This window comes from Xyrauchen texanus, chromosome 38 (assembly GCF_025860055.1).
Source record: "Xyrauchen texanus isolate HMW12.3.18 chromosome 38, RBS_HiC_50CHRs, whole genome shotgun sequence".
Classification (NCBI taxonomy): Eukaryota; Metazoa; Chordata; class Actinopteri; order Cypriniformes; family Catostomidae; genus Xyrauchen; species Xyrauchen texanus.
This window is the reverse complement of record NC_068313.1, coordinates 20,529,888-20,553,932: the sequence shown is the minus strand read 5'-3', so window position 1 is coordinate 20,553,932 and position 24,045 is coordinate 20,529,888. Positions and strand designations below refer to the sequence as shown.

Here is a 24,045-nt window from a genome sequence, read left to right as displayed (position 1 = left end):
AGCAATTTTGAGTGTGGCATGGTTGTTGGTGCCAGACGGGCCGGTCTGAGTATTTCACAATCTGCTCAGTTACTGGGATTTTCACGCACAGCGATTTCTAGGGTTTACAAAGAATGGTGTGAAAAGGGAAAAACATCCAGTATGCGGCAGTCCTGTGGGCGAAAATGCCTTGTTGATGCTAGAGGTCAGAGGAGAATGGGCCGACTGATTCAAGCTGATAGAAGAGCAACTTTGCCTGAAATAACCACTCGTTACAACCGAGGTATGCAGCAAAGCATTTGTGAAGCCACAACACGCACAACCTTGAGGCGGATGGGCTACAACAGCAGAAGACCCCACCGGGTACCACTCATCTCCACTACAAATACGAAAAAGAGGCTACAATTTGCAAGAGCTCACCAAAATTGGACATTTGAAGACTGGAAAAATGTTGCCTGGTCTGATGAGTCTCGATTTCTGTTGAGACATTCAGATGGTAGAGTCAGAATTTGGCGTAAACAGAATGAGAACATGGATCCATCATGCCTTGTTACCACTGTGCAGGCTGGTGGTGGTGTTGTAATGGTGTGGGGGATGTTTTCTTGGCACACTTTTGGCCCCTTAGTGCCAATGCCACGGCCTACCTGAGCATTGTTTCTGACCATGTCCATCCCTTTATGGCCACCATGTACCCATCCTCTGATGGCTACTTCCAGCAGGATAATGCACCATGTCACAAAGCTCGAATCATTTCAAATTGGTTTCTTGAACATGACAATGAGTTCACTGTACTAAAATGGCCCCCACAGTCACCAGATCTCAACCCAATAGAGCATCTTTGGGATGTGGTGGAACGGGAGCTTCGTGCCCTGGATGTGCATCCCACAAATCTCCATCAACTGCAAGATGCTATCCTATCAATATGGGCCAACATTTCTAAAGAATGCTTTCAGCACCTTGTTGAATCAATGCCACGTAGAATTAAGGCAGTTCTGAAGGCGAAAGGGGGTCAAACACAGTATTAGTATGGTGTTCCTAATAATCCTTTAGGTGAGTGTATATACCAGGCGGTGTGTGAAAAAAGCTTGGAGGATCATCAGAGACTCCAGCCACCCGAGTCATGGGCTGCTCTCACTGATACCATCAGGCAGGCGTTACCAGCTGACTACATGACAGTTTCTTCCCCCAGGCAATCAGACTTTCGAACACTTGATCTCTCACGATCAACAATCAGCACTGCACTTTGTTAATCTTATATCACACACTAGACTGTCATAATTATATTCTCCACAATACAACTACTGTATATATTTTTATATATTTTTTATTTTTATTGTATGAGTATTCTATATTGTGTGTATTGTTTACTGTACATGGTATATTATATTGTGTTGTGTAAGTACGTGTACATTTGATATGTAAATTGTGTTGTGTAAATATGTTGTTTATTGTAATTGCTATATGTCTCGTCACTGTCATTACATTTACATTTTACATTTATGTATTTAGCAGACGCTTTTATCCAAAGCGACTTACAGTGCACTTATTACAGGGACAACCCCCCCCGCCAGAGCAACCTGGAGTTAAGTGCCTTGCTCGAGGACACAATGGTGGTGGCTGTGGGGATCGAACCTACAACCTTCTGATTACCAGTTCAGTGCTTTAGCCCACTTCGCCAACACCACTCATGGTGTATATGGTCATGTGACAAAGTGAATTTGATTTTGATTGGCACACCTGTTTCATTAAATGCAGCACAGGCCGAATCCCTGGGTGATAGCTAAACATGAAAAAGATGAAAAAATGGCAAAGTGTTATTGACAGCAAAAATCAAAAAGCAACAGTCCCTTTACTGCTTACCAGTATAGCAGTCACAAACTGAGAGAATACATCTAGTAATTAGAGCAAAATGGCTTCACTTCTTTCCTTTCATTATAGCAACTAACCTACTGAACCTGTTCTCTGACGGAAGGAGGGAAGGATGTTCTATCAAATTACAGGGATGTTTCATAGCTGTGTTAGCTCTTGTTCTTCCTCTGTGATAATTAGGATGAGATTGTGAAAGATGTGTTACATCTACAAAGTGAAGTTTCTGAAGCAAGCAAATAGATGCAGTTTGAGACAGAATAAGGGGTAGGAGGTGGACCACTCATAGCAAAATGAATGGGAGAAACCGCAAAGTAACGCCAAATACCCTGCAAATCAATTCCTTTTTTGTCATTTTGTCAAACTTTAAAAAGGACACCCTGTGTGGGCTTTTCAAAGATACCAAATGTTTGAGGGTTTGGTCATGAAAACTACCTCTACTTGTTTTTTCAAAATGTCTGATGCAGTTTTCAAATCGAGTCAGAGTTCTTGGGAGGTCCCCTTACATCGACCCCCCCAGCTAATCATTGCCACTTTTGTAATAATAGATTTACAGTATCTTTATCACACTATTGTCATGAACTGGGAATGTGAATGAGGACCCAAATGCAGAAATGAAAGAACTTAACTATTTATTAAACAAAACAAACAGAGAAACAAATCACTAACGATGGAGGTCAAAGGAACTTACACTAACAACCTGACCAGATAAGAGAAATGAAAAAAATCCCACAACACAAACAAGACAAATGAAGGAATTTAAAGGAAACAGAAGGATTGAAACCAGGTGCTGCCCATAAAGACAAGCCATGGCAAGGCTGATTGCACTGCTGAGCAGCACCTGGGGAAGCAATAGGGAGAGAAGAAAACACAAGCACATGGGACAACCTGAGAGATGGGTGGAGGAAACTGTCCCAGAAAAGCACAAAAACCAAAAATTCAAAGAATAATTTTATCTATTTATTAAAACGAGTCATTTTTATATTTGAATGAGTTGTAAGCCAAGAGTAAGATATGAGGCTCAATAATATACTATAATTTTTTTATTTTAATTGGTCAGATACATTGTGTACAGTAGAGTTATAAGAAGAAGCTCATTGCTCAATTTATCAAATGTTTTGTTTTCTCTGTTGCCACTATCATTTATCAGCAGTGCTTATATACTGTACTTAAAGATAATGAGCAAGAACCACTTGTCACAGGCACAACATAATAAATAGACATGTTAAAACTTTACAAGTGTTTAATAGTAAGCTAACATGTAGCTTTAGATAAAAATGTTACCGACAAACCTACATGCATATTAACTGCGTACATATTAATTAAACAATGTGATTTAATGTTAGTAATTTAGAAGTACCAACAATCATAAAACACATAAGAATTATATCTTACCATATTGAGGTGAAAATGATCATTCACTCTGCCAGTGTCACTCAGCCACTGTCTGTAAATTATTTCAGAAAACAGCGTGCCGAGCACTCGTGCATGTTTAGCATTTTCAGACGAAATCTGTTTTGATTATTTATGAAAAGTGGGACAGATAATTAAAAATTTTGCGTTGTGTCACCACAAACATTTGAAAAAACAAAATCTAGCTTTATGTTTCTAATGTTTATGAAACACCAAGGGTCCCCCCAGATTACATTATTTTGGCCTTATTATCAAGGGTCCGGGAACCCCAAAACTCTCTTTAAAATCTAATTAAAGACAGACATTCTGTGAGTTCTGATGTTGTTCGTTGATGGTACAGTATATGCTTCTGTTGAAGACATTATTTTAACTTCATTGTTTAAAAATCGTGTATAATAGAGTTCCTGGTTTACAACTACACTACCCGTGCTCCAGAAGAGAAAGATCCACCAATCAGAGAACTGCGGCCAAGAAAGCTTGTAAAACAAGCCTGGAATCTCACCAATCTCACGATGTACTGTGAATGATGCAAACGAGTCGGTCTAACTTCATCCACAAACTATTTATACATTTGTATTAGGCTGCATGATAAATACAAATTTTCACAAAATTGCACATGTAAACATCAAGATATGCATATCGCAAGTGCTTGCGATAACAGAATGATTTTACTAAAGTAGCGTAAAGGGCGATACAGATAGCAGAGAACAGACTAGCCGTGCAATTTTCACTTGGGATTTGTCTCGTTTTGAATGCTGTATGCTCCTGAGTGCACATTTATTGGCTGCAAACATCACAGAGGCTGTCTCTTTTCAGAATAGCAAGTAGGACACTTCAAATACAACTTTAGAATGCAACCTTCTTTCAATGGAACTCAGAGGATGCATGAGGTGTATCCTTCGTTGGCACTCACAACCCAGAATTCTTTGCTGTTAAAGACATTTCTCTGAAAAACTGTCACCGATTTGATAAAAAACTTGATGTTCAAATGCAAGTAATGTTAATTCCCAAGTTGAAGTACCTCGACGGAATGTGTAAGTAAAACATATATTATGAAAATTGTGATCAAATATAATAAATATAAAAGTACAACCACAAAGTTTTTCATTTTCATTTCTCTCCACATAAAGTCTCCCCTAAAGTTTACCTCAGAGATTCCCTTCTCAGAACGCTCGTGCAGGTTGAGAGTGATACATGCTGTCATAGCAACCTTGAGACATTCTGTTTCCATTTGTGTCTCGTTTAAATGAAACTAATTAGAAATTGAGGACACTCATTATACCGCTGCCTACAAATTACGTATCCTACCTAGCACCAGCCTTTGAAACGAGACACAACTTTGGTCTGCATGGATGCAGTGTACACAGGCACTGACTTGATGGAATGATGGAACATGTTATTGGCCATTGTGGATCTATGTGTATATATATATATATATATCAAACGATGGGTTTCAATTAATGTTTTGTCTCGTGAAATCATTCTTATCAGTCTCAAATTTAGTGTACACCAAGGCAGAAAGAGAATGTCTACGATAAGCGCTTCTGGGCATAATTAAAAATAAAAATAAAAGTCTCACATTGAATGGACTAATTAACAGAACATGAATTAAAGTGTAAAAATAAAATAAAATATTTTACAACATAGATTATTTTAGGATATCCCACAATATGGTGAAATTAACTATATTTTCATATGCTTTTACAAAACAAATACAAATAATTGAAGATTAATTTTAATATCTGCTACATAGCTAATGGTAAAACTGTATATATTATTCACAGTCTATCTTGTGATCTCTGGAATAGATTGTCCTCTTTATTCCAATAAACTTCAGTTTATTTTGGTGGTGGGGGGTCTATGGAAGAAATTAATATGAAAAAACCTCCAGAACCCAGGTGGCCGAATAAGTGGACGGGCACTGATGAGCTTGATTTAGCACATTTTATGGAAAGATAAATAATTTATTAGGTGTTTTGCTTTGTAACTATCAGTAGTTTTTGGTTTATTTCCAATAACTTTCTTGTAAATTAACTTCTAAAGAAAGATTTACTGAGTTTTCAAAGCAGGGTTTGATTTTCTTTTACAATAAAGACATTGTTTTCTTCTATGTAATCTTTTGGGGACATTGGGTGCATAAGTTTTCACCTGTTGGGGTGACAGTAAAGGTGAATAAGTTAAAATAAAATATGATTAAAACATGAACGAATGTCAAGCAGTCCTATGCTGCCCAAGGGTGTTACCAAAATGGCCATCAAGTAAAATGGCTTGCCTATAAGTATACTGTACTTTACACACATGGAACTGTTGATATATACTTTTCCCTTTTTTTCTTCTTTCCTTTTCCCCTCTTATTCTCAATAGGACTTTTGTCATGTTGTACTTATTACTGCAATAGAAAAAAGTGTGCTTTGCTACAGCATTGTACAGGTCTTGATTAATAACTGTGCCAGTGAAGCGCATTTTAAGAAAAGGTTTCTATGTATGCTGTCAGAACATATGACTGATTCTTTAAAATGATTCACGAGCAGCAGGTGAATTTGAGTCACGGCTTGTTAGGATGTTCTGATGTCCTAATTTACATTTGCTGTGAGAGAAGTGCCATAGTTGCTTTAATGTACAGAGACGATATATCTGAGATGAGATCCCACAGGGACTTGAATTATTCCCATGTCAGATGGATTCATGTGAGATGACAGAGATGTAAAACATTTTGTGGGTGTGATGTTTTGTCCTCTGCTTGCAGCTTGATTACAAAATTGCCTTTGAAAAAAGGCCCCATCCCCAACATAGTCATAAATTGCACTGGCTTATCAGCAACACTGATTTCATCTCTTAAAGTGCCTGAGATTTGTTTCTACACCTAAAGAGGCCATCCATCTATCCAATGCAAGAAAACTAGAGAAAATACAATGACTAGATCAAGAGTCTTGAACAAAATACAATATTAAATTAAATTAAACCGAAGCTAAATGCTTAATTTTTCTTCCCAAATAAAAATTTATTAAATCAAATTTAAATATAATTTAAAATCATATGCCTCTGTACTTCCAATAATCATTATTTTAATGTCATTGCTATGTAAGCATCACAACGAAATATTTAAATACCTTAATATGCTGCTACTGTATACTCATGCTATTACAGGCAAGGCTTGAAATGCAAAACTTATGTAACAATATGTAACAAGGGTCCCTACTCTGTCTCTCTCAATCCACCAAGGGGTCCTTGGTCTGAAAAACATTGAAGACCCCTGGACAAGACAACGAAACACGCGACATAGCAACTTATAAGTACATATAAACAACAAAAATGTTTTGAGTAACATATATAAAATGTAGGGAATTAAATAGAATAATCAATCAATTAAGAAATATTTCTTTAAAAACATGATTATGACTTTCTAGTCTAAAGGAACAGTTTTCATCCAATGTGAGAGGGGACCAGGGGTTTGAATCCCGATGTAACACGTATGTAATACAGTGAGTAAAATTGAAACTGATCTTGACAGTCATGGATCACAATGTTTCAAGAGCTTACTTTTCCCTAGATATCTCTTTTTGTGTTCCATGTGCTATAAGGTTGAACATGGGGTTAACTATCCCTTTAAAGCAAATGTTCTGTTTAAAGTGTGATTCGATTGGACTCAATTGCCTCCTCAGTTTGAATGGGTATGATGCTCACTATCAGTTCATTCATCCATCCATCTGATCACTTCGTGGGCTTGCTTTAAAATGTCTGGACCCTACACCACACCATAACAGAGTTTGGTACATTCTTAGCGCGCGCACAAGCACGCACACACACACACACACACACACACACACACACACACACACACACACACACACACACACACACACACACACACACACACACACACACACACACACACACACACAATGATGAAACATTGGCCTCACTGATGTAAAAATAAACTTGGCAACACAAAGGCCATAACCAAAGAAGGTCAACTCACCATTCAAAGAAGTTTAGTATTTACTCCCTGTTCCTTCACCACAAAGTGCTTTATTACTCTGTGGAGCATGGCCAGAGCAGAGGCTGAATAGTGCTCTTTGAGTCAATTACTGATTACTGGGTTTGTGATGGATGTAGTGAGTTTTTGACATCCCTTTTTCACACTGTGATAATGGCGTAATGAAACACCAGCGTATGGATGGGAGGATGGCGTTGCGTTGGCGTGTTGGAAGCATGAATGATTGCAGGCAGGAGAGGCAAAATAAAGTAAAGGAAAGTGCCGTGGGTAAATGAGGTGGCTGCTTTAAATTAGGCTAGAGCGTGTTAAAGTGTGTCTGGTTTGTTCAACACTAAGTGACTGCTTTTAAAGTGTTGTGAATTGAAAGTTGTTTCAGATAAAAAAGTTTTGATATATGCATACTGGTTTGCTATTTCTAGCACACATCAGCTTGAAACAGAAACGACAAAGAGGCTATTTATAGAATCCTTGAATCAACAGAAAAGAAATCAGTGCCGCAAACCACTCTATGTTTGATTTTTGTGTGCTTTTAACATGGATATCCCCTCATTAGCCACATGCTCTCAGATTTCACGTGCTCAAGATCTTTCAAGAAATCAGAAGATTTCTAAACAACTGTATAACTGCACTGAGAAAAACACCCATCATATGATGGCCACCTATCATCGAACATTGTGCACTTTGTCCAAAATGTGAAAACATGAAAAAGCTTCCGTGTAAGAGGAATATAAAAGGGATGAGCGTGAGTCTCCGAAACACGAAAATGACAACAATGATCAAATCATAAAAACAATAATGGCATGAATTGATTCTGGCAGGTTAATATACACTCACCGACCACTTCATTATGTACACCTGTACACCTACTTATTCATGCAATCATCTTATCAGCCAATCGTGTGGCAGCAGTGCAATGCAATAAATCATGCAGACATGGGTAAGGAGCTTCAGTTAATGTTCACATCAACCATCAGAAGGGGGATAAAATACTACTGTCAGCCAAGAACAGGAAACTGATGCTGCAGTGGGCACAGGCTCACCAAAACTGGTCAGTTAAAGACTGTAAAAAAAGCCTGGTCTGATGAATCTCGATTTCTACTGAGATACACAGATGGTAGGCCCACTGCAGCCTCAGCTTTCTGTTCTTGGCTGACAGAAGTGGAACCCGTTGTGTTATTCTGCTGATGTAGCCCATCCGCCTCAAGATTTGAGGTGTTGTTCATTCTGAGATGCTATTCTGCTCGCTATAATTGTAAAGAGTTGTTATCTGAGTTACCGTAGCTTTCCTGTCAGCTTGGACCAGTTTCACCATTCTCTATTGACCTCTGATATCAACAAGGCATTTCCATCACAGAACTGCTGCTCACTGGATGCTTTTTGTTTTTGGCACCATTCTGAGTAAACTCTAGAGACCGTTGTGTGTGAAAATCCAAGCAGTTACAGAAATACTCAAACCAGCCCATCTGGTACCAAAAATAATGCCACAGTCGAAATAACTGAGATCATATTTTTCCCCATTCGGATGGTTGATTTGAATATGAACTGAAGCTCCTGAACTGAATATCCTACTTTCAATGTTCGTATGTTGCATTTAAGTGCTTTGTTGTCAGAAAGAACAAGAAACATGGAGGACTCCAGGTTTATTGCATTTCTTGGAGACCTATTTTTAGAAACCATGATAAAACAGCATGATAGAACACATATGTCCATAGACGAAAATAAAAATATAATAAATGTGTATTCAGTAGACAAATTATTAGCCCATTTCTAAAATGAAATCAGTTCCTGTGAATGAGCCAATGTGATCAGAGCACCACAAGACTATATACAATATATTAATTTTTCATTAGAGAGCATAACACTAAAATGTCCTTACCAAGGAAGTCAAGATGTAGGTGTAGTACACTGACAGCATCCCCAACTCAGAGGCCTGGAAGAGAAAAGAGACATTAAACACTTTAAATAATTTACTAGGCTTATTTAAACAGCTAATAAGCTGAATGACATGGTCTCCATTGAGAAGCAAAAGGCAAGATTCACTGCTATGTAAAACCTGTTTAGAGTTGGATGAAAGCTAAAAAGAAAGACAACATTCCTGCTTTGTCGTTGCCATTCTATATATCAGTTCCACACTGTCTCCAAGGAAACCAAGCGGTAAGTACAATATGTCAATCAAATGTCAGGGGTGAATACATCTTCAACAATTATTTCTATAGAAATGGAAAGCGGAAGAGAGAAAGCGGCATAAAAGGGAGCACTAGAGCACAATAAATGTGTGAGAGGGAGTTAGAGGTGTGTAAATCAGTCATCTTTGCTGGATCAAAATGTTTTCTAATGAATAAAAAACAGATTGATAAAAAATAACCTGCTGTGAGGTTTATTGACATTTCCTTTTATAAAAGAACACTAAAGTCAATTTTGGACACACACACACACACACACACACACACACACACACACACACACACGTACGCACGCACGCACACACACACTTGCTTGTTTCTCCAATAAGTGCTTAAATGCAGCACAATCCTGAACCTCCATTGCTAGTTAGCAATGAAGGCTTTGGGCTGTGTCAAAGCAAGATGCTGAATCCATGGCAGAAGAAAGTAGTCCCACTCACAAGACAAAAAACTGAAAATGATAAAGAGATAAAACCCTGAACGATGTCGTAATGTGTGGTAACCGTGGTATAAGCAGAATAATATGCAAAATCTATGTCAATTTCAGTTGCAAACTGCCCAGTCGGTCACTCTCTCTCTCGTCTTACACACGCTGACACACATACATGTGCATGCACGCACACACAACTCTCTTAGGAGCAAAGTCAGCCACACCTGAAACTTAGTGGGATTGTAAACAGTTGTAAAGCAATTACAAATTACTAATTACAAATAGGGCAGCAACTAATGGTTATTTTTATAATCGATTAATCTTCGATTATTTATTCGATTAATCGGATAAAAAATAAATTTTCTTTGAATAAAATGTGATTTTGTTTAAAAAACTAAAATGATAAAGAGCATAAGAATTTGGTTTCATTTACATTACTGAATTCATGATTCTATACTCTCACAAAACTTTGAACAAAGCCTGAATCATGAAAAGTTAAGTTGGAATTAATTATTTTCATTATTATTACTTTCAGTACCTATGCAAAACAGTTCCTTTCATTACTTGTAAAACTTTGTAGAACAAAAAGTAATGCTCATTAAATAGTAAAATGATTCAGCAGGGGCCAATGGTGACCCCAGAAAAGAAATAATATTAATTCTGTCTAGCTGAAAAAAATCATAATTATGTTAGATACTGTACATACAGTATGCTTGTACGCTGTCACTGATTACATAAACTTTAAGTATTTTCAATTAATATTGTAGCTTGTAAAATGCTATTGTCGATGATTAGATGTTTCTACACTAATCTTTTCAAAAATATGTGTATGCTTATCCAGTAAAATAATATTTGCCATGGTATACATTTACTGGTGGAATCAGACATTACATTTGGCATTATCAGGAGCACTATCATATATCAGGACCCTCAGCATTATTGTTCATTACATTGAGCATTATATACAGTTTAATATAGTACAATCATCTGTAAACACAGTGCAGATTCACTCTCGAGCTGAAAAGTCTCATACTGGTGCTCTTTGTATTACATGCGATTACATGATGAGAAACGATCTAAAACTATTTAAACTGCACACTTTGACCTCTGAGACATTAGCGTGACATCAATGAAAGCTAAACAATTGATTACATTGAAACTGAAAGCACGGTATGATATTGCACGAGTTTAATCAAAATGATTGCGCTCCCTTTCTCCATTGCGACTGGTTTGATTGACATGGATGCGCACGCACGTTCGCTTGCTGAGTTAAGTTTAACGGAGACTAGGAATTTACTATTAATTATATATTAGTATATTTACTATTTATTTAGACTTGCCAGGAATTTACTTTTGGGTGAACCTCACTAAAAATGGATGGGCCAAGTTTTCGACCAAGATTTTTCTCTCCAAATCTTCCTTAACAACAGAGAAGCAGTGTATTCAAACAGTTCTATCACACTTTCTGAAATCAGAATTTATACATTTTCTAAAATAAAAAAATAAAAAATTGTATATAACTCGATCATAAAGAAGTCAAAACATCGACGGAACAAACTTTTGACAAAGAACCGAGCAACATAAAGGATGACAGGACACGCAAGTAACATTATTATGTTTAATAATAACATCATTATTATTACTCCAATATTGTGCTCAAAGTGCTGGTGAATTGATTACATTTTGGGTAATCCGATATCAAATCGATGTAGACAAATAATCTAGTTATTTGTCATTTATCTAATTTGTAATGGTTGTCGAACGCGACTAATTTCGTTATACGTTTCCTTACCTAATAAGGACAGTTTAATTTAGTTCATAGCTCACATATTTCGAGACCCTAAATTCCCTCGTAAATTTATCAAGCGTGCAAATTATCCTACATATTATGATGGTAAAATGTGTGCAAAATACCCATTTTAACTGACTGAGTCCACATCTCTAAATTATATATGTAAATACCCTACAATATTTTGAATGAAAGATCAAAAGGATAAACAATAAAGAAATGTCCTTCCTAGCGCATATTTTCCAAGGGTGTCAATATATTTGGCAACAACTGTATATATATATATATATATATATATATATATATATATATATATATATATATATACACACATACTGTATGTAATCAAATAAAATCAAATAATAATCTCTAATATTCTTGGTGGGCCTGGGTCTAATTTAGGTGGCCCACCCTTGGCTAAACCACTGGGTAAAAATAAGCAATTTTGCAAAATACACGGAAATTCACACCTGGTTTTGAATTCATAACTAAAACAGAAAATAGCAGTGAAATGTTAGTCATGTGCTGAAGAGAAACAACTCAAACAGCACAATCACTCTTTCAACGCACCAGATGCAGCAACTGCTCCACATTAAACTGATGGCTCATCATGATCTTCTTTTAAGTGTTCATAAAGTGCTCTCATACGCTGTACAACTTGGGTCGTGTTTTTTTCCACTTTAGCTTCTCTCCGTTGTTTTTCAAATGAGTGACATAACTGATGGAGCTTCTCCGTGCTCGTGGCATATATCCAACTAATCATAATCGATTTCCACTATCGATAATGATTGATTTTATTGATTCGTTTTTGCAGCCCTATTAGCAATAGAAAAGCTATACAAGAATGGTGACACTCACTGCTTCTGAGCATTATATTTAAACTTACATCATGGCAATCTGAAGCGATGTTATTCCAGATGAGAGCCGCTTCAAACACCAAGGTATTTCGATCTCTCTCAGTTTCTCTCTTTCTCTCGCACACACACACATGCACATACAAAAGCACACAAGCACACACACTACTTCAATGCTGAAAACCATCGCACCCTCCGTTGCTAGTTCTAAAGTGACATTCCCAATCGATTCAGTTCACTCGACATTGCATTTGAACACATGGGGAAAATTCCTTTTCCACAACCTAGTTGAAGCCCCTGTATCATAACGGCAATCTTGTGATTGGCATTGACGAGACAATGTCGGTCTTAAAGGAAGAAAATCTGAAGAAATGATGTTTACGCACCCACTTATATAGGGGTGGAACTCAAAAATAATTTCTTCTGAATTGTTTCCTTGATGACAGATATAATCTCATTTTGACTACAACGGAACATTTCACCTTGATCAGCCTGCTCTTCGCCATTGACAGACGCCCTTCAGCGGACGGGATTCCCTGCAGACGCATCAAGATGTTCTTCGTCTTGTCCAGTGCCTGCAGCAAATGTTTTCTTGCCCCCTTTAATGTTCAGGCAAAGAAGTCTCTCTGCCTTGATGTCGGATTGGATTTTCCATCAGCGAGGCATCTACCCACTTCTTGCAGCATCCAGGCAGGAGTTGTATCCTTTCAATATATATAATATAATTACGTCCAAGTGACGTAAAACACACATAAAAGAGCCGCTTGTGTGTAGGCATCTTTTTAAAGACGTCATATCGCAAGTGTTCACCATTGCTCCGTCAGACCAGCATAAGAGCTGCGTTTGCTACCTGTGCCACACCAATGCAGAAACAGCTCTTATGGGGACAGACTGCCCTCACTGTGAGAATTGAGTCTCAAGACACTCCATTCTAGGGTCACCCTTGTTCTGAGTGACGATTCTGCCTCCTGCGCCCTCCCAACAGCTTCCTCTGTGTTAAATATTGAGGAACAACATGAGGAAGTACAGCGGAACCACGAGGTAGAGATGGAAGAACCCAAGGAGGATCTCACACTGGCGTAAGTCCCACGAGCCCCTCGATTTTACCAATCAGCGTCTTCACAAGTGCAGTATGCATGTGACTGGAAATTGATACAAGTTACTCGCCGTCATGTGCGGGCGGTCGAGGAGCTCGGCCTTGAGTGGTCTCCTCCTGTCGAGCGGAAAAATTCTCATCTGAATGAATGATTCCTGCACACAGTTTTCTATCAAAACACCGTGGTAAGGAAACCAGTGACGTTCTTCTCTGAAGTTCACACGAAGTTTACTGAAACCTGGCGTGCACCCTACTCTGCATAGGGTGCGCCCAGATTGGAGGGGCTGCCATCCTCAGGCATATTTTTTCAGGCACAGTCTTTGTAGTGTGACGCAAATAGAGCTGACAGTCCCCAGCGGGAAGAATCCCCCTGGAAGTATAGTGTATATAGGAATCTAGAGCTCCAGCCTTTTTCTATAATGTTTCGACTCGCCCTTCACTTCTATTCTCAACGGGAACGAGAACAATGCTTTCTAGTAATTGCTTGAATTGCGAACGTACTTCGTAGCGGCTGCTCAATGTGTGCTGCAGGGTGAAAAAACTCTTCCTCTCTAACCAAACTCAATTGCCATGATAACGTGGGTGATTGATGTCTATTTCTAGCTCACTCGAGCCTTTACATTATTAGCACTGTGTACGAATGCATAACACAGTCTGAGTGAGAAGCTGCTCATAAACATACCTTAGTGTACTTATTAACTTTGGCTAAGGCAATTCTTGAGAATTGAGAACAATCTTGAGAGATTGTTTCCGAGCTGCCACGCCCGCAAAGAGTTTCACAGCTGTTACCTTTTCTTTCCAAAGAAAGGTGACAGGTTTCGGACGATTTTAGATCTGAGACCCTTGAACAGCGCACTTGCAAAACGCCCATTCAAATGTTAACTCAGAAACAGATCTTATTGCACATCTGCCCACAGGACTGGTTTGCATCAATAGATCTAAAGGAAATGTACTTTCATATCCAAATTGAATCGCATCATAGGCTATTCTGGAGATTCGCGGTCGAAAGGATGACATAGAAATACCTTGACAATTGGCTGTTACTGGCCCAATCAGAGGCTCTGCTATGTGAGTACAGGGACTTGATACTTCACCATTTGTACAGCCTGGGTCTCAGTGTTAACTGGGCGATAAGCACACTTTCTACCAGCCAACAATCTCCTTTTTGCAGGTTCTACATGAGCATGTGTGTGCACCTCACGAGCGAGCACGTATAGACCATTCACCAGTGTATGTCTCAGTTCAAACTGGGTAAAGCATTTCTACTGAAGTCTTTTCAGAAAATGTTGGGTTTTATGGTGGCAGCATCCACTGTCATACCGTTGGGTCTTTTAAACATGAGACCTCTCCAGTGCTGGCTCAAACACCATGTACCGAGTCACACCTGGCGTCAGGGGCACATGCTCCTCACCATGACTCGCCACTGCTCTAGCAACATGGACAGCTCCAAATCAGCAGGGTGTGATACTGGGTCAGGTTTTCAGACGAAAAGTAGTGACCACGGAAGTAAGCTATTTTATCGGACTAAAATCACGTTAATATGCATATTGTTTACTCACTTGTGGCTACAAAAGTGAGTATTTTAATGTTTATGGATTGGCCCTATTCACTTATATTGTATGTGTCTCACTGTAACCCAGATTTTTCCCTTTTTTCCCCCCCATTGTAAAAAAAAAAAAAAAAGCTGAACTACTGAAGATTTTGTTTAAAAATGTACAAATTGCAATTATTGATAGAGTACAAAACAGTGTTTAAAACAATGTCCTTACCTTACCCTGATTCACCATGGTAGAACATTATTTACATTTTAAGCTGTCTGGTTGGATTTGGCATGAAATTGCAGACTTATGTCATTGATCCTTATGTCAAAATGTCATGCCAGTAAACACAGAAAAAAGTACTTGCTGTCATGTGTTTTGGCTGAGGAAACTACACTGTTCTGTTCAGTCACTCACTGTCACACAGATCAGAACAGCATTGGAGCAGTCTGGATGGATCTTTATCTATTAACTGTTTGGCAAAATTCTATATCTGCTATAATGCTTGGATATGCTGTTGAAGCTTATATTGCTTCTCATGCTTTTTTTAATTGATCATAACTCGTGTGTTAACCGATTTCAATGTATCTACATTGTCCGGTGAAGTTACTGTAACACGTTTACTAATATTCATAGCTTCTGAGTATTTTATAACATTACTTTAGTTTCCTGGTTCCCTAAGTGTGTGTGTATGCTCTGCTGTTTGCTCAATTCTTTTGACCCAGTTGCAGAAATACATAAGCTATCACTCATTGTCCTTTTAGCAGATTGTTTGTTTAAAAGCCACTTTTGGTACAAGTTACTACAAGGTACTTCTTAAAGAAATGTATCTTATCATACACTATTTTATCATCTGAAGTGGTTTAAAATAGTTCATAGCACAGTAATATACTGTACATATTAATTTGTTTAGTGTGTAACTATCAATCTATTATATATATTTTTTTTTTTTCTTTTTTTTTTTTTCTTCTTCCAAATAAATACCACTTGGTTTGATATTTTGTGATATAATGAAAGACATTCATGGCTTTTAAGTGTGGATTAAGTGTTTAAATACTTCCTTGCATAAAGTATTTCATAACAGGTGTGGACTGGCCATCGGGAGCACTGGGCGCATAAAAACGGTAACAATAAAAACAAGTAAAAACTAAAACAAAGGACAGTCCTTTTAAGCACAGAGTTTATATCAGTGCCTAGTCTATGTTATGCTTTTTACTATGGGTGTGCAGCAAAGCCATTATCTGTATTTGTATCTGTATCTATTCACAAGACATTATTATCTGTATCTGTCTCTGTATTCAGATAGAACCAGGTGTGGGTGGGGCTTAAACTGAAAGTGAGTCAAAATTAATTATATACCCATTTTTAAATGTTACACTTACACTTCTAGTTTCTATTAATAAAATATGCCTTGTATATGCCTTTTCATAATAATAGCCTAATAATAATAATAATAATAATAATAATAATAATAATAATAATAATAATGCCCTGTGATGGACTGGTCACCTGTCCAGGGTGTGTCCATTCATTTGTCTGTGCATGTATAACAAAATTATTCTGGAAGCATGGCAAATTTGACGGAATAGATTGATTGGTTGTTTTTGCCAATTTCAGCAGATTACTAGATCTGTGTCAAATATGTAAAGCTATTTTTAATGTCATATATACATACAGGGTTGGGTAGTAATGGAATCCATGTAACTTGAATACGTATTTAAAATACAAAATATAAGTAACTGTATTCCACTACACTTACAATTTAAATAATTGGTAATCAGAATACAGTTAAATTCAAAAAGTATTTTCATTACTGAAGAGATTACTTTGCATTTTATTGTAATTTAATTTAATTTAATATTTAATCAGATGGAAATATTTATCCATATAAATGATGCGATCCAAAGTGCATTTGAACAGCAGTGAAACACTTTCTGATGATGTGTTACATTCATACGAGCAGACAGAGAAGTGAGTTTGAATTAAGTTTGGAGCAGAAGAAATAGAAATAAACCTTGTGTAAATTGTCAGCTTTATGCTAAGCTAAAATGCAATTTCTAGTCATTTTACATACACACGTTACCAGGCGATAATATATCCTTCATATTTTACTGAAATGAATAGATATGTAGACACATTTTTTCTACATGAAAATGTATGGATGGTATTGAAATGAATTATAATTATTATATGACTATTATTGGTGTCTTTTGATAAAAGTCATGCTCATCAGCTCTCAAACAGTAGGAAAATTATAGATTTGCTGGGTTCTTATAATGCTTAAAACCTCTGCTACAGTCTCTTTGACATATACATTTTAAAGCATTAACATTTTATTTTGATCGTTGATTCCGTGACTAACTCATTTCAAACAAGACATCACCAGAAATGGTCACTGAACGAATCATTAAATGGATCTGAACAAATTTTGGTGAACGTACCCAAAGCACTTGAGCCTCTTGGATCCATTTATATCCCACAATGCACAAGCACAATTGTCATTATTGTAATTGATTAAATAATTTATTCAGGACCAGCTTGTGCTCAGTCTTTATTGTCATTTGTGAAACAGTAGCAAGTGCTCCACAAGACGCCCTTTATTTTTGCAGCTAATTTTGTTACATTTTGCAGTACTTGAATCTTTCAAATACTACAAATAAAGTAAATAATACATATATATTAATATACTACTTATATCATACTTGTATATTAATATGTACTGTAATATATTAAAACTGCACTGTAAGTGTTGGGCCTGTGCGAGCCACCTACTGACAGATGTGCCCCCCCCCACTTTTAAAATTACTGCTCAGCCCCTGACATTCATATAAATTTTAACCTCATCTGTATGTTGGGAAAAAAGTTTCAGACATGTTATTTGAGCTATAAAGTGCTTATTTTTAGTGCTTTCTCTAAAAACATTCCACTCATCACATTTACAGTGGTTTTATATGTTTTAAAATTATGACAATTTGTGCACTGTGGGGCACATTGTCATGACTAGCAGTCAATAGAATTTGGTGGGCCACTTTTTTGTCCCAGTCCACCCTGTTTCATAATGAAAGATTTTTACTGCAATTGGCCATGTAATTGAATCCTGTAACTCAAGCTGCTGTGTGAGTCGTGCTGTGTGAACACTGGCAAACAGCTCCAGCACACTTGACCTACACACACTCCTCATAAGCTGAATGAGTGCCAACTTTCCACTGATCTGCCACATATGAGATCCAAATAGAGAGAGAGAGAGAGAGAGAGAGAGAGAGAGAGAGAGAGAGAGAGAGAGAGAGAGAGAAGAAGGTTAAATATTAACAAAAACTTGTTTAATTGTTTGTTAACTTGGTTAACAAAAAAAGTTTTTAAGCTATATGGGGCCAATATAATTTAAATAACGATAATTCAGATAAAAAGAGCAGCATTTATCTGGAACAAAAAAAGAAGAGTATCAATTACGGTGAATGCACGTTTTACAATAAACTAATAAAACTGAACAACACTGATTTATTTAATTACTGAATCAAAAACATGACATAAACAGAAGCTTTTAACTAAATATTTATTTGGCTAAAAAACAAGAACTGACTAAAATTAATCGGAATTGCCAAACCTATTTGAAAAAAATCATTCTACTAGAGTATGCAGATATAATGTGACTTAAACAGTGATTTAAAGATTCCTTGCTCTGCACAGCAACAAACTGGAAAAGCTAAACTATTAAAGTATTAGAACAGTTGATCTACTGTCACACTAGTGAAGTATGTTACTACTTTTACCTAGATACTCCACAGCACTGGATGTGCACATAAGAAACAGGGAGAGAGACTTTGATGGAGAGTAACTGAAAAGAGAGAGAGAGATGAGTGATTGGGTTACAGGGGGTATGGGAAAACAGTAAGGGTGACAAACTGACAAAGACCCTGCTGTGGACTTCACAATCTACCAATAAAGCAGTGCTGTACTTGTCCCAGTGTCTCCATAGCAATAGGAAATGCTAAGGAATGGCCTGTGATGGCTATCAGATACTTTGATTAAGGAGAAATAGAGTGAATATGGAGGAATAACTGAGGTTGAAAACCACAACAATGAGCAGATTGGCTACAGAGGAGAGGAGAATCGATGAGAAGAGATTAGACGAGAAAAGAAGAGATGAAATGAGAGCAAAAAAGATGAGAAGAAATGAAGAGATAAGAAAAGAAAAGAGACAATAGACAAGAATAAGAGACAAGAACAGAAGAAAAGAGATGAGACAAGGACAGATGAGAAGAGAAGAGACGAGACGAGACAAGAAGAAAAGTGACTAGAAGGGCCGAGATGAGTCAAGAAAAGAAGAGACAAGAACAGAAAAGATGAGAAGAGAAGAAACGAGACATTAAGTGAAGAGAACAGCTCAGAAGAATTGAAAAGAGACTAAATGACAACAGAAAATACAAGATGAGACAGGACAAGAAGACTTAAGAACAGAAAATACGTGAATAAATGAGAAGAGATGAGATCAGAAGAAACAAGATGAGATGAACAGAAGAAAAGAGACAAGATGGAAAAAGACGAGAACAGAGGCAAGAAGTGACACGATGAGAAGTGAAGTGAAGAGAAAAAAAGAGAAGTGATGAGATGAAAAGAGATGTGATGAGAAGAGAACAGAAAAGAAGAGATGAGAGGATAAAAAGCACTGAAGAGATGAGATGAGAAATAAGAGAGGAGATGAGAAGAAGAGAAGACAAGACATGAGACGAGAAGAGACTAGATGAAAGGAGAAGAGACTGGAATAGAAGAGACAAGAGAAGAACAGATGAGAAGAAACAAGAAAAGAAAAAAGATAAGTGATGAGATGTGTCAAGACAAGAAGAGAATAGAAGATATGAGAGGAGAAGAAATGAGATGAGAAGAGAAGCGATGAGACAAGAAGGTTACTATTGTAACCTCTGTTCCCTGAGGGAGGGAACGAGATATTGTGTCGAATGAAGTGACACAAGGGGTCTTCCTTGGGAGCCTCGCATACCTATGAACTTGAGAAAAGGTCAATAAGAAATTGATAGACAGAATTTGCATGTCCCGCCCCCAGACATACGGGTATAAAGGGAAGCGGTGTGCGTCTATCAGTCAGGTTTTTGCACTGAGGAGGCGAGAATAAGGTATGGCCGTTTACAGTGGTAGGTCTAGTGTCATGGCAGATGGGGCACAATGTCTCGTTCCCTCCCTCAGGTAATGGAGGTTACAACAGTAACCGTGATGTTCCCCTTTTGTCACTCACTCAACGTTGTGTTGAATTAAGTGACACAAGGGGTCCCATTCAAAAGCGCCATGCACTAGACCATGCCGAGAATAAGGTACGGCCATTTACAGTGGTAGGTCTAATGTCGTGGCAGATGGGACACAACGTCTCGTTCCCTCCCTCAGGGAATGGAGGTTACAACAGTAACCGTGACTTTTCCTTCTATCATTCACTTGACGTTGGGACGTCAAGTGAATTGGGACGTTCGACACAGAATGAAGTGACACAAGGGGTTCCGTTCAAACGCGCCATGCACTAGACCGTGTTACATGTACTGCTGACACAGGTGCAAGCAGGCTTCTGCATGCTAGAAGCAACTGTATCGGCTACACGTAACCCTCCCCAATGCCGCCAGAAAAGGTGTCATATAGAGACCTTAGGTTCCCAGCACCCCTGAGGGGGGAACATGTGCTACATGACTAGCAATGGAGCAAGCCCGGCAGCCGCAGCCTTTTCTCTCTCTATGTTTCTCGCCTTAATGCTTAATGCTATGAAATGCATCGGGGAAGGCGGGCTTTCCCGATCCTATTCTTTCAGGGGGAAAAGACATTGTGGAGGCCACATCCTGCCTAGACTAGGGGGAGGTGACATGTAGCTAATACACCACATGGGTTGTGAAGCTGCACGTGGGAGCTGCGCGGTGGTAGGCCCTGCCTGATGAAGGAGGAGCTCTACAAACATGGCGACTGGGGGCAGTGGGACTGCACAAGGGAGATGCGGGTCTGCCATTATGGGGACTGTACTGCGGAAAATATATCACAGGGAGTTGCCTGAAGAGGGAATTAAGCCTTTGGGGCCCTACCCCACTACGGAATACTTGTGGCTTGTAGTGGGTCTGGTCGCAAATTGCTCAGGCCAGAAGGCTAGGGAGGAAGAACATCCAGGAAGCGTCGCTTAGTGGGTAACATGGGAGAGAAAGCGCACTGAATCAACTTGGTAAAGGGCGCTTTGTGCAAGCAAAACACCCATCTGTTGTTCTGCATTACCGAGTTCTACCGGCTCGGACCTGACAAAACAAGGGACGAGACCAACTCAACCCTGAGATTGTAAAATCTAGCAAAGGTATTGGGTGTTGCCCAGCCCATTGCTCTGCAGATGTCTGCTAGGGAGGTGCCGTTGGCCAGTGCCACTGGAACCTTGGGCACGTAGCTCGGTCGTGGCCTCAGGATAACATGAGTATCTGCCGGACCAAACTCCAAGCAAGTGTCACTGACAGAGAACGCTTGCAGGTCCCCAACCCTTTTGATTGAAGCTAGTGCTATCAGGAGGGCCATCTTCAGGGAGAGGGCCTTCAGCTCAATTGCGGCTTGAAGGGGGGTCTCTGAAGGCCCGAGTGGACCACTGAGAGATACCAGGAGGGGAACACACTTGGCCAGGGAGGGTTCAGTCTCTCCGGGTGCCTCTAAGGAACCTGATCTTGGAACTTGCCGTCCACTGCGTCGTGGTGGGTCGCGATAGCGGCTACATACACCTTTCTTGGTGGAGGGGGACAGCCGCCCCTCCAGCCTCTCTTCCAGGAATGAAAGCACTGACCGAACTGCGCATCTCTGCGGGTCTTCGGCTCGGGAAGAACACCAATTCACGAGCAAGCGCCACTTCAGGGCATAAAGTTGCCTGGTGGAGGGAACTCTGGCTTGGTTGATCATGTCTACGACTGCAGGTGGTAGGTCACACAGATCTTCCACGTCCCGTCCAGGGGCCAGACATGGAGGTTCCAGAGGTCAGGGCATGGGTGCCAGAGGGTGCCCCGCCCCTGAGAAAGAATTTCTTTCCTCTGGGGGATATTCCAGGGAGGTGCTGTCGTGAGGAGCGTGAGATCCGAGAACCAAGTCCAGGTGGGCCAATAAGGAGCCAACAAGGTGACTTGTTCCTCATCCTCCCTGATCTTACCTGTAAGTACTTGAACCATCCACAAACACCGCCTCGGTGCCCAGGCACACGAGGCAGCGTCTGTGACATCGGTCTTTCAGACAAAGAAAGTGCTGTCGAAGCGCCCAGGGGTGTGGACTGCACAGCGTGCAGACAGAGAGAGAACAGCAGTGCTTCTTGTCAACAGAGGTGAGTGGAAAAGTGGTTAACTTCAGATTGCTGTAGCACAACTGCTTGGCTCCGAAGAAAAAAATCTGATAGACAGACACATGCCCGCTTCCCTTTATACCCGTATGTCCGGGGGCAGGACATGCAAATTCTGTCTGCCAATTTCTCATTGACCTTTCCTCAAGTTTAGAGGTACATGAGGCTCCAAAGGAAGACCCCTTGTGTCACTTCATTCGACACAACGTCGAGTGAGTGACAGAAGGGGAACAGAAGAGATGAGAAGAGAAGCAGGGCAGACAAGTTCTTCACCCACGTACACACACTGCAGCTACAGAAAATATAGTCGTCTCTCCTATTCTGAGTGCTTAATCCCATTCTGTACAAACAGAGTTTGGTGATTTATGGGAGTGATAACCACATTCTACAACTGAATTCACTCCCTAAAAAGATTGTGACGAATTTATTCACATTAAATTAACATTTGCATATTTTTATGCAAGTCTCTCCACTGTAACATACTTACCTGTCCAGCAAGAGTGTGCTGTTTAAAAATGTAGTGTACTACTAATAATTGCTAGATAGTTTTACGTCTCTGAAAGCGAAAATTATTTTGGTGTAAAAAATTATAACAACTGCATTCTACAACCAAATTCTCTACCTACAAATTTCAGGTATAGTAACAACCAAATTTACATTAAATTCATGTTGTGTGTACAGAACCGACCAGAACAACTAGTTTTTAATGACGTGATTAAAAGCATGTTAGAGCACCTGCTGGCACTTCAACACCACTCAGAACTCTCTCTCAGTTCTTTTTCCCCTCTTCTCATTCACTATTCCTCTCTATTCACCGAATCCTTCAATCAGTATCTCCTGCAGAGCCATTAATTTGTCTTTCCTGAAAATAATGACTCATGTAATAATTATAGAACACATACAGTATATGCCCTAAAAGTTTGTGTGTGAAAATATGCATGTTTGTGTTACACTTATTCATAATTCTTCACTTAAAAGGCAGCGTCCATGTGTGTTCATAATTTGCGTTCTATATATAATAAAAAAAAGATTAATGTACTGTAGCTCATAAAAGTCAGTCTTCACAGACCAAACAGGCTTTGAGTAAGTTTAAGAGTGGTATGATTATCTTACATTTAACTGTTTCAATTAAAAGATACATAATGGACAAAAGGTCAAGTGAATAATGCAATAATGTGGAACTAATTGAAAACATACTAATATAGTTTAAGGGCTTCATAAAAAGCTTTTATTACCTGCCTTTATGAACAAAAGGTAGTAAAACAACAGCAGAACAAAAGCTGTAGACATCCGCACCAAATACTGAAAGGACTTATATTTCCAAGTAGCGTTGGTGCGTAAGCTCTAAAAATCATACTAAGGTCCAAAAGGGAGGGGAAGTTCGCACACAATATGTAGAAAAAGTCTGACAAAAATTACATACAAAAATGAACCATTATATTATTATATCATAGCCATATGCCAATAATATAAATGATTCAATGAAGAATTGTTGTATGCACACAAATCAGTGAGGAATTATATTTTGTGTGATAAATACATTATATTTAGAGAAATT

General features: G+C 38.8%; 1 protein-coding gene across 1 annotated transcript in view; it reads right to left on the bottom strand.

Moving 5' to 3' along the window:
- Positions 1–24,045, bottom strand: part of grik4 (glutamate receptor, ionotropic, kainate 4) — a 552,444-nt gene that overhangs the window by 125,737 nt on the left and 402,662 nt on the right. The window contains exon 8 of the mRNA XM_052109736.1: positions 9,132–9,185. Within this exon, the coding sequence (XP_051965696.1) occupies positions 9,132–9,185 (54 nt within the window). The remainder of the gene's footprint in view (positions 1–9,131; positions 9,186–24,045) is intronic.